Source organism: Glossina fuscipes, unplaced genomic scaffold, assembly GCF_014805625.2.
Source record: "Glossina fuscipes isolate IAEA_lab_2018 unplaced genomic scaffold, Yale_Gfus_2 27, whole genome shotgun sequence".
Taxonomy (NCBI): Eukaryota; Metazoa; Arthropoda; class Insecta; order Diptera; family Glossinidae; genus Glossina; species Glossina fuscipes.
In genome coordinates, this window is record NW_023998422.1 from 9,788,562 (window position 1) to 9,804,115 (window position 15,554).

At 34.3% G+C, this 15,554-nt stretch overlaps 1 protein-coding gene across 1 annotated transcript; it reads right to left on the reverse strand.

Moving 5' to 3' along the window:
• Positions 1–500: 500 nt before the first annotated feature.
• Positions 501–6,475, reverse strand: LOC119635938 (cuticle protein CP14.6-like). Its single transcript, XM_038030979.1, has 4 exons — positions 6,252–6,475; positions 2,827–2,984; positions 2,565–2,640; positions 501–910 (listed from the first exon to the last, which is right to left on the reverse strand). Exons 2-4 carry the CDS (start codon positions 2,976–2,978, stop codon positions 752–754), a joined length of 387 nt encoding a protein of 128 aa, XP_037886907.1. The 5' UTR covers positions 2,979–2,984; positions 6,252–6,475; the 3' UTR covers positions 501–751.
• Positions 6,476–15,554: the final 9,079 nt, after the last annotated feature.

Consider the following 15,554-nt stretch of genomic DNA (forward strand, 5'->3'; position numbering starts at 1 on the left):
CATCATGACAAATTAAAAACTAATTTACACAAAAATAGATAAAAAAAATCACAAAATTCAGCATTGAAGAGTGACAAAGAACGGGATTTAAGAATCGCAAAACGTAGGTGGAGAACGTCAACGGAAGTGTGTAAGTGTATAAGAGAGGGAGATGGAGAGGGAGAGAGCGAGAGAACGAGAAAGGGTCGATGGGGAGTGTTGAAAGGCTCTTGGCCAGAAAAACAAAAGTTCGGTAAGACAAATCCAAAAGATCCAAAGACTTTCCTTTCAAGTGATGATTAGAAGAAATGCGAAAAGAGTTTTGATCTTAGTATGAATGTAAGAGAGAGAGAGAGAGAGCGAAAGAGTGTGAGCGAGAGTGTGAGAGTGAGAGAATAAAGGTGGTAATAATTTTCTTTTTTTTTGTTTTTTCTATGTATTAAATTAAAAAAGCGAATTTAATATTAAATAAAATTTACATTTTTTTTTTACAATTTTCCATCATTCTTGCTTGTGTATGTGTGTTTGTATTAATTGTTGTCGTTTTTTTTTTGTTTTTTTTTCTTTTTTGTTTTCATCTTTAGCTTAACTTACTTAATTCTGCCAACTTTTGCTTGTTTTTTTTTTTTTTGCTTTCTTTCAAACTGTGTAATGGGACAATGTATCATTTTTTGTTTGTTCTTTAATCTCATTTGTTTTTGATGATTGCGTGCAAATTCTTACAGTGGGGTAAACGATGAAAATTTTCTTAAATTTCTTAAGGAAAATTTATTTACTTGAAGAATCTGCCTCGCGGTCCGGCAACAGGTGCCACGGGTGGTGGTGTTGGAATATGAGCGCCTTCAGCCCGGAAACCATTTTCATCGGCTATATAAGTTATGGTATAGACAACACCATCAGGACCAGTATATGTATAAGAACCCTGCATAACCTATAGATAGATTGAAAGAAAAGAAGATATTAATTGAATGAGTGAAATGAAGCTAATCTCAGTATATTTATGTTCTACGACATATGGGGTACAAGGTACATTAGATTTGTGCGCATATATGCGACAGCGAAATCGCTTTAAGATGGACCCACCTTTTATTATTCATAAAATGATTCTGAATCGATATAAGCTTGTATGTCCGTCTGTCCGTCTAATATCTGCCCATGTACTCTTGTCTTTCATCTAGAGGTAACAATTTTTGAGAAATTTCGATGAGGTTTGATACACTAACGTGTATTGGACCAACAACGAACATTATATAATGCAATACCTTGAAAAAGTTTTACATGCGCAAAATTTTAATTTCCGGTGTGGAATCGTATTTCGGCATTATAATTTGGTATCAAGATTTTGGAATGGATGAGGACATTTTTTAAACGTGCTCTCATAAAATCATTCCTACGGAAACGAAATCTTCATATGGGAAAAAGTTCGGATTTATTTTCTATATTTAATGGAAAAAATTGATCTATAATAATATTTTAATTTAGAAATTAACATTATTGAATATGAACGTAACTCTATTTCTTGAATCCCTTCGCACATAAATATTCCCATGAAAAATCGCCCTTTCTATGGCAAAAATGTTCTACTTTTCACATTTCATGACGAAAATTTCATCAGAGCGACGTTTTTAACGTCGCCGCGTAAAGACATTTTCTTTTATATGTCAAAAATTTTTAACTTTTAACATTTTATGATGAAAGTGTGATAAAAGTAAATTGACATTAAGGGATGAGATTTGAGGTACATGGGTCTGCTATGCGGACTCCTTTTCATATAGATGTTTTCGCAAATAGTAAGCCCTGTGGCTCACATCAGTGGAAGTTTGGACACTGTGTGATATGAGGGCTTTCACGACGAGTATTCCTTTACATAATAATAGTTCTAACATTTGTAATTTATGAATAACAAGCAGACTCTCCCAAAAATAAAAAAAGCGGAGTTGCGCTTAGCTAATGCTACTCCGCGAGCTTCCGCTTTGACCAATTTGGCCAATTTTCAATGCCAATGTGCGTGTAACTGTTTTAAGTCGAGCTGATTCAGCTTTTCATACCCAAATTGTTTTTCATGATTCATTTCACTCAATGCAACAGAATCGAATACAAGTTTATCGAAATTTTATTAGTGTAGTCCAAGAAAACATTTATTTTATAGGCCCCTTAAGATATGCTTTTTAATTCTTCTTATTGGAAATTGGAGAAGAGCTTTGCAATATAAAGTTCAGATGATAGTCTTAAGAACAATTGCTAAACACTTTGAATCCGCGAAATAAGTAAAAACATTTTACGGCCATTAACGGTAACAAGACGTTATCTGCGAAGTGGTCGAAAAAGTGGGACGATCCGAATCATTTGTGAAAGCGTTCGTCCCTGGATCAAAACACGTCGATGTACTAAGATGACGATCTGTAGTTTGAGCACAAGAATACAATTTAGACAGACGGACAGATGGATAGCGGAATAGAATCAGTTTCTGAATCGATCGATCTCTGGCAAGTCCGTCTGTCCTCCCTACAATCTCAACATACTCTCGTAGCTTGCGTGGTGTAGGTTGTAATAAGTGCGACTAAGCATATAACAGGAAAACTTACCTGAGCCTCATTTTGTGTGCCTGGACTTTTCAAGTAACCGCTTTCATCCGCCCGTATGCCATTGCTTGTCTCGTAGCTAGTAAATATATAGGAAGATTATATTGTTAATGAAGTTTCATAATTAATATTTAAAAAAAGAAATGTTTATAAACTTTAAAATTTTTCCTTCTTTTCATATCCGTTATGAATATCAATTTGATTGTGTGCACGCAATGCATAAGTAAGTCGCAAATTGGCGATAAATTTAGAAAAAAGCACTTACTTGTAGTTGTATGAGCCATCAGGGTTTAAATTGAAATCCTGTTTGAGTATCACAGCATCAGCTTCGAATGAACGTTGAGGGGATGGAAAGCCTCGCTGAGCGGAGACTGCAACAGCCATACAGCAGAGAACGGTCAAAACGATAGATTTCATGATGATCTAGGTAAGACAATAGTAATTAAATAAGAAGAAGAAAACAAATGATAAATTATTTGATGAATAGCCATTTATTTGAAAAGAAAAAAAGTTAAAAGCTTCTAAGTGTTTTTTTTTTTTCCTTATTTCGCTTCAACAATAATTGAATTAAAAAAAAAAAAAAACAAAAAACTATTTTGAAATTTTTTTCAAAACAAAACAACAATTATAATAAGTTTGTTTGTCACACGTGTATTAAACGTTTCATAAATATTTGTAACTAGCCGTCATCAGCATTGTTCTTAATAAAGGACGGTAGGTGTAAAGCAATGATTAGTAGTTGAGTAAAATGCATGCACATGTGTAGCAAAAAATATAAAATTTAATTAAATATATTTTTTTATACATACATATACATGCATATATATATATATATATATATATATATATATATATATTGCTACCTAATTATTTTTGTTTGTCCGAACTTGACAAATATTAAGATAAATGGATGCCTTCACGATGATATTTTATTATTACTTTTCAGTTTAACAAAATACTTGTAATTATTGTAATGATGATGTTATGCATGCACCAAGATGACTAACGTGTTTCACTTTGCTTAATAAATCCAAGTGAATTTAATGACCTCATAAAAGTTTTAGTGACTGTGACTTTTATCTTTTATTAAAGGCATGACCTTAAACATTAGAAGACTCTTGATGGCAAATTCCTTTCATTGTCACCGAATCACAAAATTGCTGTTAGATTCTTTAAGTAAGTAAGTACAGTCCTAACATTTGCTTAAGTAAGGCGGCAACCAGTTCCTGAAAGATTGACAAAAATGCTCGATCATGTTCATAATGGGAACAATGCTTTTTTCCAAGAGAGAAACAAAAATTTTTCAAAACTTGTAAGGGAAGTATGAAAATGAATTCCTTGTAGAATACTTAACTTAACTAATTTCGTTTCTTCTATGATCTATACGAACTTTGTCATCGGTTTTTATTTGAGACATTTAAGATGGAAAAGAGAAATTTTGCCAGCAACATACCTTGATGCATAAACCACATAAGAACTTTTCATGCAAAAAAATTTATCAAAAATATTTTGGATGAGAACTATTTTTTTGATGATGGAATATTAAAATGGATTCAAAGGACGTACTCGATATTTCTGGTGCTAATAGCGAGGAGATTATCAATTTGAGTCTATTTGTACGCAGCATTTTTAGATTTGATTAATTTCAATAATCGTGTATGCAGCCTGTATGTTTGATCGATACACATGGTTGCTCTTCGTGCCTTTTTTTGTAAATGAATTAAGGAGTTAGTGGCAGGAAAGGAGTCAATGTGCAACTAATGAAATTAAATGTTTGCGATAGGTAATTATATTGTGTGGTTGATATATTCTCAGCCCCTTGATGAAAGATTAGAAGATAGTAACACATTTGCGCAAACTTGCGAGTAAATCAAGTTAACATGCTGTGTGTATTAGTGCTTACGGTACTACAAAATAATATATTGTGTGTGTGTGTTTATCTTATTTCATGAAAGTGGACGAATAAAGCAATTCAAGGCTAAAAAGTATTCAACGATTTTATAACTTTTTTCCATTTAGCTCTCGCTCTCTTTTTATTACCGATCGCTTAAGAAAAGAGCATATTTTTGCGCGAAGAAGGTAAAATATTGAACATTTTCAGAGTAGTTTCGTGGTCATAGGTCTGTCCCGCCAAGTCTTTCTTGGTCTCTATATTTTCGTTTTGAATTCGCAAACGAACTTGGCAGACAGTTAAGTCGTATGCGCGTTCGTCTGTCAATGGTTGCTGGCCTCTCGTTCTTCTAACTTGTCTTTATGTGCGATTGTGGTTAATTTCGCTTGACCTTCGGTCCGCTGAAATGTTTGCCTCCCTCAACGTTTCGTTTGTACGTCGCGTCTTGCACGTCATCCATTCTGCTCTCTTCTTTTTCCTTTTATGTGACCGTTTTTTTGTCAGCCCATCTAAATCGTTGTTCTTTTGCCAGTTCGTGCTTTTACCTGTGCGCTCTTTCTATCCATTTTTCTGTCCACCCATATTTCTATTGCACGTTTTTGTCTTTTGACTTTTTGGTTGGTTTGTCTTTTTATCGCCCCATGATTTTATTGGGTTTCTCTCTGCCCGGCTGGATTCCTGTCAGCCTGCCCATCTGTCTGCTTTTTCTCCTCTCTGCTTATTCTTCTCTTCTCGAGCTCTTTTCTTATAAAAGCATGTGAAATTCCTTTTGAATTTTAATTGTTTCACAAATTTCATATAACACTCTTCTTTACACTGCTTCTTTGCAAAGGGAAAACACCAAAGCTTGCCTTTTATTTAATTTACATACATTAACGTTTGGGACTACCTCGTATCGTCACTGTAATATTACTTGTATTATTTAATGAATGATCTTTTCCAAAAGAGATTGATCACTTTGTTCGATAGGCTCTGCAATAAATGTCTTTGAGTTTGAAATCCATTTCGTTGCGTCGACAGATATTCGATTGAATAAATTAAATTAAATTACATTTTGTTTTTTTTTTTTTTTTTTGGGTTTTTTAGAGAAAGGGAGGACTTGTGTGGAGTCCCGAAGAAGCAGTTAAATGTTGCTTTGCTCGAAACGCAGCAAGAAAAGAAATTTAAATCGACAAGATGCTCAAGGACTAGCCTTTAAGAAAGCCTTTGTAGGCAATGATTTATATTTGTCCATGTTCAAAACTCATTTCGCGTCTAAGCCTTTTTCCACAAGTGCTCAAGATATTTACAGTTTGCTTATCAAAAGTGATCAATTCTTCTGACGACACAAAAAAAGAAGAAAATTTGTAATCTTTTCAGGGATGCTTTCCTTTCATTTTTTTTTTTTTTTATTGTAAAAGACCAATCACTCGGGGGATGTGTCCTTTGTATAAGACGGAGACGGTTAGAAAGAAGTGCGGGGAGAGAAGGATAGAGAGGCAGAAAGTGGTCACAGTCAGTTACAGCCTCTAACTAGTGTGTAACTAGTTATGTAATTCTACTTCTTAATCTGAAAAGATTAGGAACAACGAGATCATCAGCTTACTAAGGACAAACGAGTAACAGGACTGTGCTTTTCTGAGTTGGTTCGTAGAAAAAGACAAATTTTTCGAAAAAGTTTTTTTTTTTCGTTTTATAAGCTCAACCTCCAATTATTTGTTTATGTTTTTTTATCTATAGTTTTTTTTTTGAAATTTTTATTGTCGCACTTCAGTTTATTTCTTTTGAATCGAAAAATATCAATATTTCCTGGCACTCACTTTGATTGTATTTGTAATTTATTTTCCTAAATATCACACACACTCAACACCAAATATCCTTTGCAGGGATGTAATAAAGTCTTTTGTTTTTTATGTTATTTCTTTGTATTTAGAATAAAAACGACGACTTTTTTGTTGTTGTTTTTTTTTATTTTATTTTTAGCAAAAACAGAAGAATACGTTTTTAGTGTTTTCGATATCTTCGTTAGAAGGCTTATTGGTAAGGTTTTGATGCTAAATAAGAAAACTCAAACGTTTTTATACCATAAAGTCTGGCAGAATTGAAATAAGCAAAATATGAAACAATGTAAGACAAATGCAAACAGTATGCAGCGAGCAAAAACGACAGCGGCAACATCAACTGTAGTTGTTAGTTAGGGCCCTATGCTGAAAAAGTCAGCATACAAGAGATGAGTTGAGATCTAACTCAATGAGACGTGTAATTGTATATGGAAAACGTGCGCGCCTATCAAATGTGACTTGAGAAAGCGAGAGTGCAAACGCGAACCAGCTAAACGAATGAATGAATTTTAAATACGAACATATACTTGTGATTGCACTGAGAGTTTTATAAAACCAGCTTAGAATGCAAGCAGACTACTACTACTACTACTAGCATTACTGCGGATAGTCTTAAGTAACACACGGTTTACAGATAACTAGACTTACGTCTGACTGAGCGTATGAGCAATAATATGTAATATTTCTTGTAGGTGAGTCTGTTAAGACCGCAATAAAAAAATTGGGCGTTGCGCATGCAACTGCGCGCAACTGCGTCTATAAGCAGGCGATCTGATTTTAAAGTTTGTTTTGGTGGCAATGCTGATGTCTAACGTTGATCATCGTGCGGCGGTGGAGGTTGGTGACGGTGTGCAATGGCTTTATGTGAAACAAAAGTTCATCAAATATTCTATGGCTTGGCATCTTTGTCATTATCGTTATCTTTCTTTTTGTTGTTGTTGTTGTTGTTGCTGTTATTGTTGTTGCTGTTGCTGTTGTTGCTGTTGCTGTTGTTGTGTACAAGTTTCGGTTTCTGTGTATTGGGCATTGCATTGCACTGCATTGCATATTGGCCTTTGCCGTTAGTAACGTTAGCGTACATATATATTGCCAGCATTGTATCGACCCGATGTTAATTTATGTATTTTACATACATGTACGCGGATTGCATTCTGCTTTATTGCAAACCCATACGCACAAACACACACAAGTGTGCTTGCATATAAATTTCATTTTGTTATTTATTCCCAAAGAATTTCAACGGTAGTCTGTTTATTGATTTCATTTACAAGATGAGAACACATATAAGCTATAGTGGTTGCTATAGTTGAATATTTATTTGCTATGCAATGAACGTAATAATATTGTTCTTAACTACAAGTTATCTAAAAAGTATTTAGCCATATTGCTGCAAGAAAATGCACATCATTTTGTTCGATGAGCTCCTGGCTCGGTGCACCAAATTTTATTAAAATATGTCAACAGTTTGCGAGCTGTATGTTGAACACGAGAACGCTAATGGACAGAGGAACAGACAAACAGACAAACTTTGAAAAATTCTTTGAATCGATGGGTATGATAAAACATCACAACGAATAACCCGACAAAATCTCAAGTCCTTCTAGGTGTTGTATAAATTTGCATAAACTTAATGTGCGCTTATATCACAAGCGATGTAGGGTATAAAAGCGTTCATCCCTACAGATCTCTTTACAATAGGTCACATTTCTTCAATCTTAATCCGCCCCCTTTTTTTTGTTCTATACACCATAGGCTAACAGTCACAGCGGAAGCCCATATCTTGGCCCAAAGTTTGGAACAGACCTATGGACATCATTTCAAAACAGTAATCACAGTATCGCCTCTGACAGTTTCTTTACGAGCTGCGAAGTGAACCAAAGTTTATTATAGAAGAATAAAAAAGACCTTGAAAAGATAAGTGAAAGTATATTTGTTGATGCAAGTTCTGCATAATAAAGTTACGGATGCGATACACGAAACATTTCCTGCTGACAATATTCGTTTGTTGCTTTTGAAATACGACAGACACGAAGATTTTAATATCGGGGATGAACGAGCGCACGGCATAAACTTCTTAGGTATCACGATGAGGTTTGATGCCGCTTCTTCTTTTTCAGCGTATTTCTCATGTATTTCTCAAATTGCTAATCTTCGATCCTATAGGTGCAACCTAGCGACGAAACCTCTGAGTATATAATGTAATCGAATGCTGCTAAAAGCACTGCATGAATGCTTTGCAAGCGGTCACTTTTGTGTTTGGTTGGGTACCATTGCCGTCATTGTTGTTCATTGTCGCACCTATTTTGAAGCTGGCAATGCAATCCGCCTGCCACTATAAGCAAAAACTTCTTAAGAGATCACTGTGAGTTTTGGTTTTGTATCTCTTCACTTCAAGCGTGCCGTTTTGCTTATATAATCGTTGGGGGCGCCGTGCTTACCTTCTTTGTGGACCGACTTGGCTTACGGAGTTGCAGGGGAGATTTGTCTGACTCGAATCTTTATTAAATACTATGGCGGGCAATCAATCGACATATATATCCTTATGTTTGTAATACCAAATTTTTCTTTATGATGAATAAAAGGCTTAATACTTTCTATATAAACTGCTATTATTTATTATTTAATTTGGCTGCCATTGCACTGTAACTTTGATATGATCAAAATGATCATCGGATGATCATCAGTAAACTTGAAGATATACTGATTACCTCGCATGTTAGTTAAAAATTTATTAATAAATTTTTTCTATTAAATGCAGGAATTCAATTTAATAAAAATATTTATTCAATTAAAACTCATATTTTTACTAAAGTTACGTTCTTGACATTAAAAAATCGTCGAAAAACCATCACTTAGCTAAATCGCTACAAAATCTCCTCAATTACATATTAATATCATATTCTTCTCCGCAATTTTTTTTTTGTTTTCTATAATTGTTGATCTTTCTTGTCGATACGGTTGTTTTTTTTTTTGCAAGAAAACAAAAAATGCTTTGTAATGTTTCGCTTTGCACTTACGATGCTATTCTAGATTCTCTTGATCTTAAGCAGTCGCTTATCGTGCGATTTTGACATATTAAGTGTCTGCGTGATGGATTACTTGTAATAATTGATTGAAGTGTGTGCTCAGCATGATTACCTGTAAAATGTATATTGAGCTTGTCTGCACCTATATGGAAGTGTTGTATACATAAATACTTTTATAGAAATTATTTAGACAACTTAATATATGCGACTCATTATGCGGTTTTATTTTGAGGAAGTTATTAAGTATTTGTTGGCAATCAAAGCATAAGCAAAAAAAGCGAGAATAAGTAAAGATTCGTCCAGAGAGATGATTGATCTTTGTACACAATTGTTAGGCTCCTTTTTTAAGTGGGATGGTTATAGTCGACTTATAGTAACTATTGTTGCAAACAACTATAAAAAATATAGGCTGCTTAACGCTTGCTAGGATGAAGTGCGTCCCTCGTGCACACCCTGCACTTCAACTTTGTTGAAAAGTGCTTACATATTTTCCTTGCCTAGAAACTAGATTGTATTCATATCGATTCGCGCCTTAGCTAGAATGTACTGTATGATAGTCGGGCATTGAGAATCATCGGTTTGTACCACGATTTTTATGAATTGCCTCACCCTTTATAATATTTTCTTTGCTATGTCAAGCCGGACGAGATATACCTTTGACGATAGCATGAAGAGTTAATCGGTCATGAGGAAAACCTTCTTTGATTTTTTTCCCACCTGTGCCATTAGTAGCAGCGTCAATATTTTCCTTTTCATGATTTTCTTCGCTGGTATCGTCAGAGTTTGTCCACAACTCTCACTTGCATTCGAATTGTCTTTCACTACTTCTACACTATTTGAGGAGTAATTTTCATATTGGCTATCGATTTCACGGTCACTTTCGAAGTGTTCCTCCAACAATATGTGGGCCGTACTTTGTTGCTCTCTGTCAGTTTTAGCAATTTTCGGGTTTACAAAGCCACGCTCATAGACAGGCAGGTGATGATTGAACCGAGAAATGCCAACATTAGTCTATGATTATCTTTCGATGTTAGATGAAGCGTACGTAAGGTCCAATTGTACTGCATGAAATCTTTAGAAAAACTGTCTACATTTTTGTCAAAAAGTATGAAAAATTATTTTTCAATAAGTTATTATAGGTATATAATATTCTAAGTTATTATAAAAATTAGTTAACCCCAGCCTAACAGAGAGTTCTGTAGCTCGCTTCATGGTAAGTATTTTACTGAGTCATAAGTCTTCTGCAGAGAGTTTAATAAATGAATAGAATTAGAAGGTAAATCTTTTTTCAAACTACACTGAGTTTTGTACGATTAAAAGGTAAGCACATTGTCTGCCAGTATTATTCATTCCCGAAAAACAGAAACAAACTGTATAAAGTAAAAGTGTTAATTATATGTCTCTTAACGCTGTTGATGTTCGTAATTTAATTTCCTCTCGCAAGAAAATGAAAAAAATATAATAAAAAAAATGTGCCGAAGATTTTTAATATTAAGTACTCCAATAAGTACTGAGCCTAGTATAGATGGACCGATTTCTATGCGAAAGCATAAAAAAGTCGCTTTTTATTCGTGCGATTAGTTTTGTGCGACTTTTTTGTTTGTGCGATTTATTTGTGAATTTTTTGTTTCTGCGATTGGTTTTGTGCGACTTATTTTGTTGTGCGATTTATTTTGTGCAACTTTCTTCACGACATGCTAGGGATAGAAAGAAAGAAAGAAAGACAGAGTGGGGAGAGAGAGAGAGCGAAAGAAAGAGGGAGAGAGAGAGAGGGAGAGATCGCTATTTTGTAAAACTGGGCATGTTTTCCAAGGCAAACTCCTTTTAAACGGTCCCTCTTCACCGCATGAAACAGGTTTCCATCCTTGCGTATGTGTCCTTAATATGTGAAAAACCGTTTGCTATGGCTACTAACTAAAATTTTTGAATATATTTTTGTTGTATTTTTCCTACGGTCCCTATGCACCGCGCAAAAGCACAGTCTTAAACAATTTCAAAGGTGAGGATATTTTTAAATACGAAACGAACTGAATATATGAAATGATTTATTAATTTCTAAAAGTCTTAAAGTTTAATATTTTTTAACTGTATTTGATGTATAATACCTAACGCGATTACCTCAAATTTTTCTGCCTTGTTTTCATCAGAGTGCAGTTTTCACACAGAGTCATGTATTGAAGCACCGTTAAATCTTTTAAAAAATAAAATTTATTTCCTAAAAATAAAAATAATAAGAAATTCAAGAAAACGAAAAAAACGAAAAAGAGACAATAAAGTTATTGCAAATAGTCCCAAGATAAATACTTCAGAAATACTTCAATTACACATACACGTGAGTGAACGGATCTGAGATACATATTTATTGTGTAACCAATATATAAAATAAGATTAGAAATATAAATTCACTGGTAAAATGATGTTTAGCATTCATTGGGAAATATCTTCTTCGCTCGTCATCAGATAATGGCTGCATATTACCTTTTTCAGTCTGTTTGTAACATCATGAAAAAAAAATTAAACAACAAAATTAATCAACAATCCGACAAAGTATATTTCACAGTATGATGTTTAAAGAAGTATAAGTTTTATTATAAAAATTAGCTCGCTTCGCATGCATGAGATGCATGGAATATTTGTTAGATATTAGCGAGACTGGCATTAATTTTCAAATTTTAAAGAAGAACTATGTAATGGATGTTTTAACTGGGCGTATTATTTAAAAGAAAATTTCCCGTATTACACTTAAGCAAAATAAGATGTTGAGATTATTTTACGATATGTGCCCGTGTCTGACTGTGACTGATTCCAGCTAAAAACTTGAAAGGGAAATTCCTTTCGTGATTCTTGATTCTTTTATTCTCAGTATAGATCAACTCAAAAGACATATTCGATTCCTATTCGATTAGAGAAGCAAAAAAAAGAAGAAAAAAAATATTGCGCCCGATAATTCATAGCTGATATATGTGAAAAATTAGTATGTATATATAAGATATGAAGACGTCGAGTTCATTCATAACTTAAGTTATCAGGCAAGCGATAAAGTGAAAAGCAACAAAATGCTCTGCCAATCTGTCAGTTGGAGCTCTCAAGATAACTGAAATCTAAAAAGAAATCCAAGGCGCAGCACGTGTGCTCAATTGTTTGTTCTTTATAAATGGGCATGACCATCTCTTAAAGTCGAAAGATAAATCCTGCGATACAGGACTTTTTTTTTTCTTCTTAGCCGGCAATTCTTTATATAATAAATGGTGAACTTAAACTAAGGGTATCTAAAATGAATTCTACCGAACAGTTGATTTACTCGCTATTAATCCGATCTTCTTTAGTGCAGTGGTTACCTAAGATTCGTTTTGACTTAGTTATATACCTTCAAATTGGTTTTTTTTTTTTTTTATGCATAAAATATATTCTCATCGTGTGTTATTGCTTGGATGGGTGGCTATTTAAAATTCATTTACTATGTGAATATTCAACATTGAAATCAAACAAAAGAGACATTATCTTTAGATGGTAACGAATTTTCCACGCGCTACCTTGGTAAGGAATTATTTTACAAAAATTATATTGAAAGTATAAAAAACGTTAGCGAACGGCAGGGTGTCCATCTTGGGCGGCATCTTTGGCAGTTCATCCAAAAATGTTACATCGCAATAGTCAATACCGTCCTTATAATGGACGTCGTTCGTGAATTAAAATCATCGCGAGTCCGGAGCATTTTTTTTCGAATTTTTTGATTAAAAATTGAGAAGAAGAAATACAAATTATTTAATTAGTTGTGGGTGAGACCGTAAAACGATTTTATTGATTTTTAAAGTTAGGTGTATGACAGAGAAAATGAAGAGAGAGATAAGAATCGAAATTTATTTCTCTAAATCAAAATTAGGGATAGAAATTTCACCAAATGGGCAAGAAAACGAACATCGCTAACTTCACTTCTGTATTTATGCTTATTAAGGACATAGGTGCATCACGGAGCTTTCGCTGCGAATTTCTGTGCATAACAAATATTTGACAACAATGTAATTTATGTGCTAAGCTTTTTGTTCTCTAATATGACCAACCATTCAGACAATGTCTTCTCTACGCCTAACAGGGTAACGGGGAAAAAGAAGTGGGGGTAGGGAAAGGCCGCACACTAGTAGGTATGTGCTCAATCGGAAAGTGTTCTGCCCTTGCTGAGCGAGAACTCATTATAGCTACCTGCAAGTATGACCACAGAAACCGGTGTCCTTCTTGACTCGGTTATGCGGCATGTCTGAGGTTGATACACATAGATCGAGTTAGTAGTTCGTGACATTGTTTAGGGACTGAAAAGAACAATAATTGGATAATAATAGTTCGTCATTCTTCGTGATGCAATATTGCTCCATCCGTATATATATATAGACAGCGACGAGGAGGGGGCTGTTATAAGACTATATTGGAATGGCCATCGACGGCCTACAGTCGACTGGGGCCATTAGCCCACCGTTCGAAAAATCGAATTTAGTTAGATTTAGGTTTTCTTGCTTAACGATTCAATGCCTTGCGTCCGACTTAGCAGCTTACCGGTATAAATAGCGAATTTAATTTGAGATTTCCATCCTTTCCATGCGAAGGGTTTTTGCAAAACCTGCATATGCACTGAAATAAATGGAAAATATCTGAAATTAATTGAAAGGCGATCCTTAGAACTGCTTATCAGAATTGAAACGACAGCAAAAAATAGCTCCCTGCAAACACAATTAATTGAAGAGAAGGATCAGCTTCATACGAATTGACTTTTGTCTATAAATTAAATGCGCGTGTAGGGGTGCTTACACAAATGTATAATTCATAACATTTGAAACACGTAGAGATATTAATTTGTTAAAGTCAAGTTATTATTGAATAATATGACAACATGTGGGAAACTTGTAGCATCACTTTGCGCAGCATGAAAAGCCCCCATCGTAGCGATGCGATACAATGGCAATAAAATAAATTCATTATAATTGGATTGTCATACCCCCTCAGCTAGAGAGATAAAGGAGATTGGCTTTATTAAAATGCACTCGAATGCATGCTCGAGGTGATATCTCTTTAGCTTTAGTTTTATGATTGTTTAATGTCAGACGTATCGTCTTACGGTAAATTAAAATACCTAACTATTCTTAAACTACCCCTAGAGAGCTCTAATTTCCTTGCCGTACCTCCGACATATGTATAAGAATTTTAATGTCTGATGATAAATAAAATAAACTTAATGTCAAGTTACAAGTAGTTGAAGTCATGAAAGCAGCGATTGGCTGGCTGGCTGGCTGGCTGGCTGGCTCGTAGTTGGATTTTAAAATGTAAATAAATAAATAAATAAATAAATAATTCTTTTTGGCTTTGATGTGATTGCGCATCAGTGCATAAAATTGCTCGCATTCAGTCATAAATTGTTGCTGTCTTAACGTTAATTGTATGTCAAATGTGAAAAATGCACTAGAAGTCGAAAGCAAGCAGTCAAACAGTCAAATCGATTCACTTTTTCAATTCGTTTATAAATTTTAGAAAAACAGCAACAACACCAACAACAGCAAGAATTGCAAGACAGTAAGAAAAAGTCTCATTTAACATATTTTACTGATGCTTGATGGTTTATGAAGGCCAATTACTTTACGGCCTGGCAACGATGATGATGACGACAATGATGATGATGATCATGATGTCGACGATGTTGAAGAAAAAGTCAGTGACGACTACATTGATTATAATGATGTTAGAGAAACGGCAAATACTGTGAGATTTCAATTCAATAGCCATACGAACCATACGATAGTAACAACTTCGCAATTACAACAAACAGCTCGATAACTAACTAATAAACAATTGCCGATCAAATCGTTGTAGTAAATTATAAATTTGCGGCTGACATTTCCTACTCTCGTCTGAAGACATGTACACGTATAGGACGCCACCACACCAATGCTTATTCTTACCGCTTATCTCTTTGGTTAAACTATTTCTAAAAAGCAAGAAAACCAAAATAAAACTATAGCAAAAGTTTAAAGTTTAACTAAAGCTTAACGGTAACAGACTGATGTTATTGTAGTTGCTATAGTTAAACTCTTAGCTTCTTAACCGGCCGGTAAGTTGTCGTGTATGTAGACAAATATAACAACAAGTTTATTTGTTGCTCAATGAAAATGCAAACAATCTCCGCCTTATGTATGTGTTTTCACTTTTATTTCGTGTATTTTTACTTTTTTTTTGTTTTCGTATTTGGTTTTCAAAAACATCGAAATCGTCT

Excerpts from the sequence above, each read along its gene's own strand:
- LOC119635938 (XM_038030979.1), bottom strand. The coding sequence starts at position 2,978 with ATGAAATCTATCGTTTTGACCGTTCTCTGCTGTATGGCTGTTGCAGTC. Across the intron at positions 2,641-2,826 it reads GATGGCTCATACAACTACAA|CTACGAGACAAGCAATGGCA; the intron begins GTAAGTGCTTTT and ends TATATTTACTAG. Across the intron at positions 911-2,564 it reads GCACACAAAATGAGGCTCAG|GTTATGCAGGGTTCTTATAC; the intron begins GTAAGTTTTCCT and ends ATCTATCTATAG.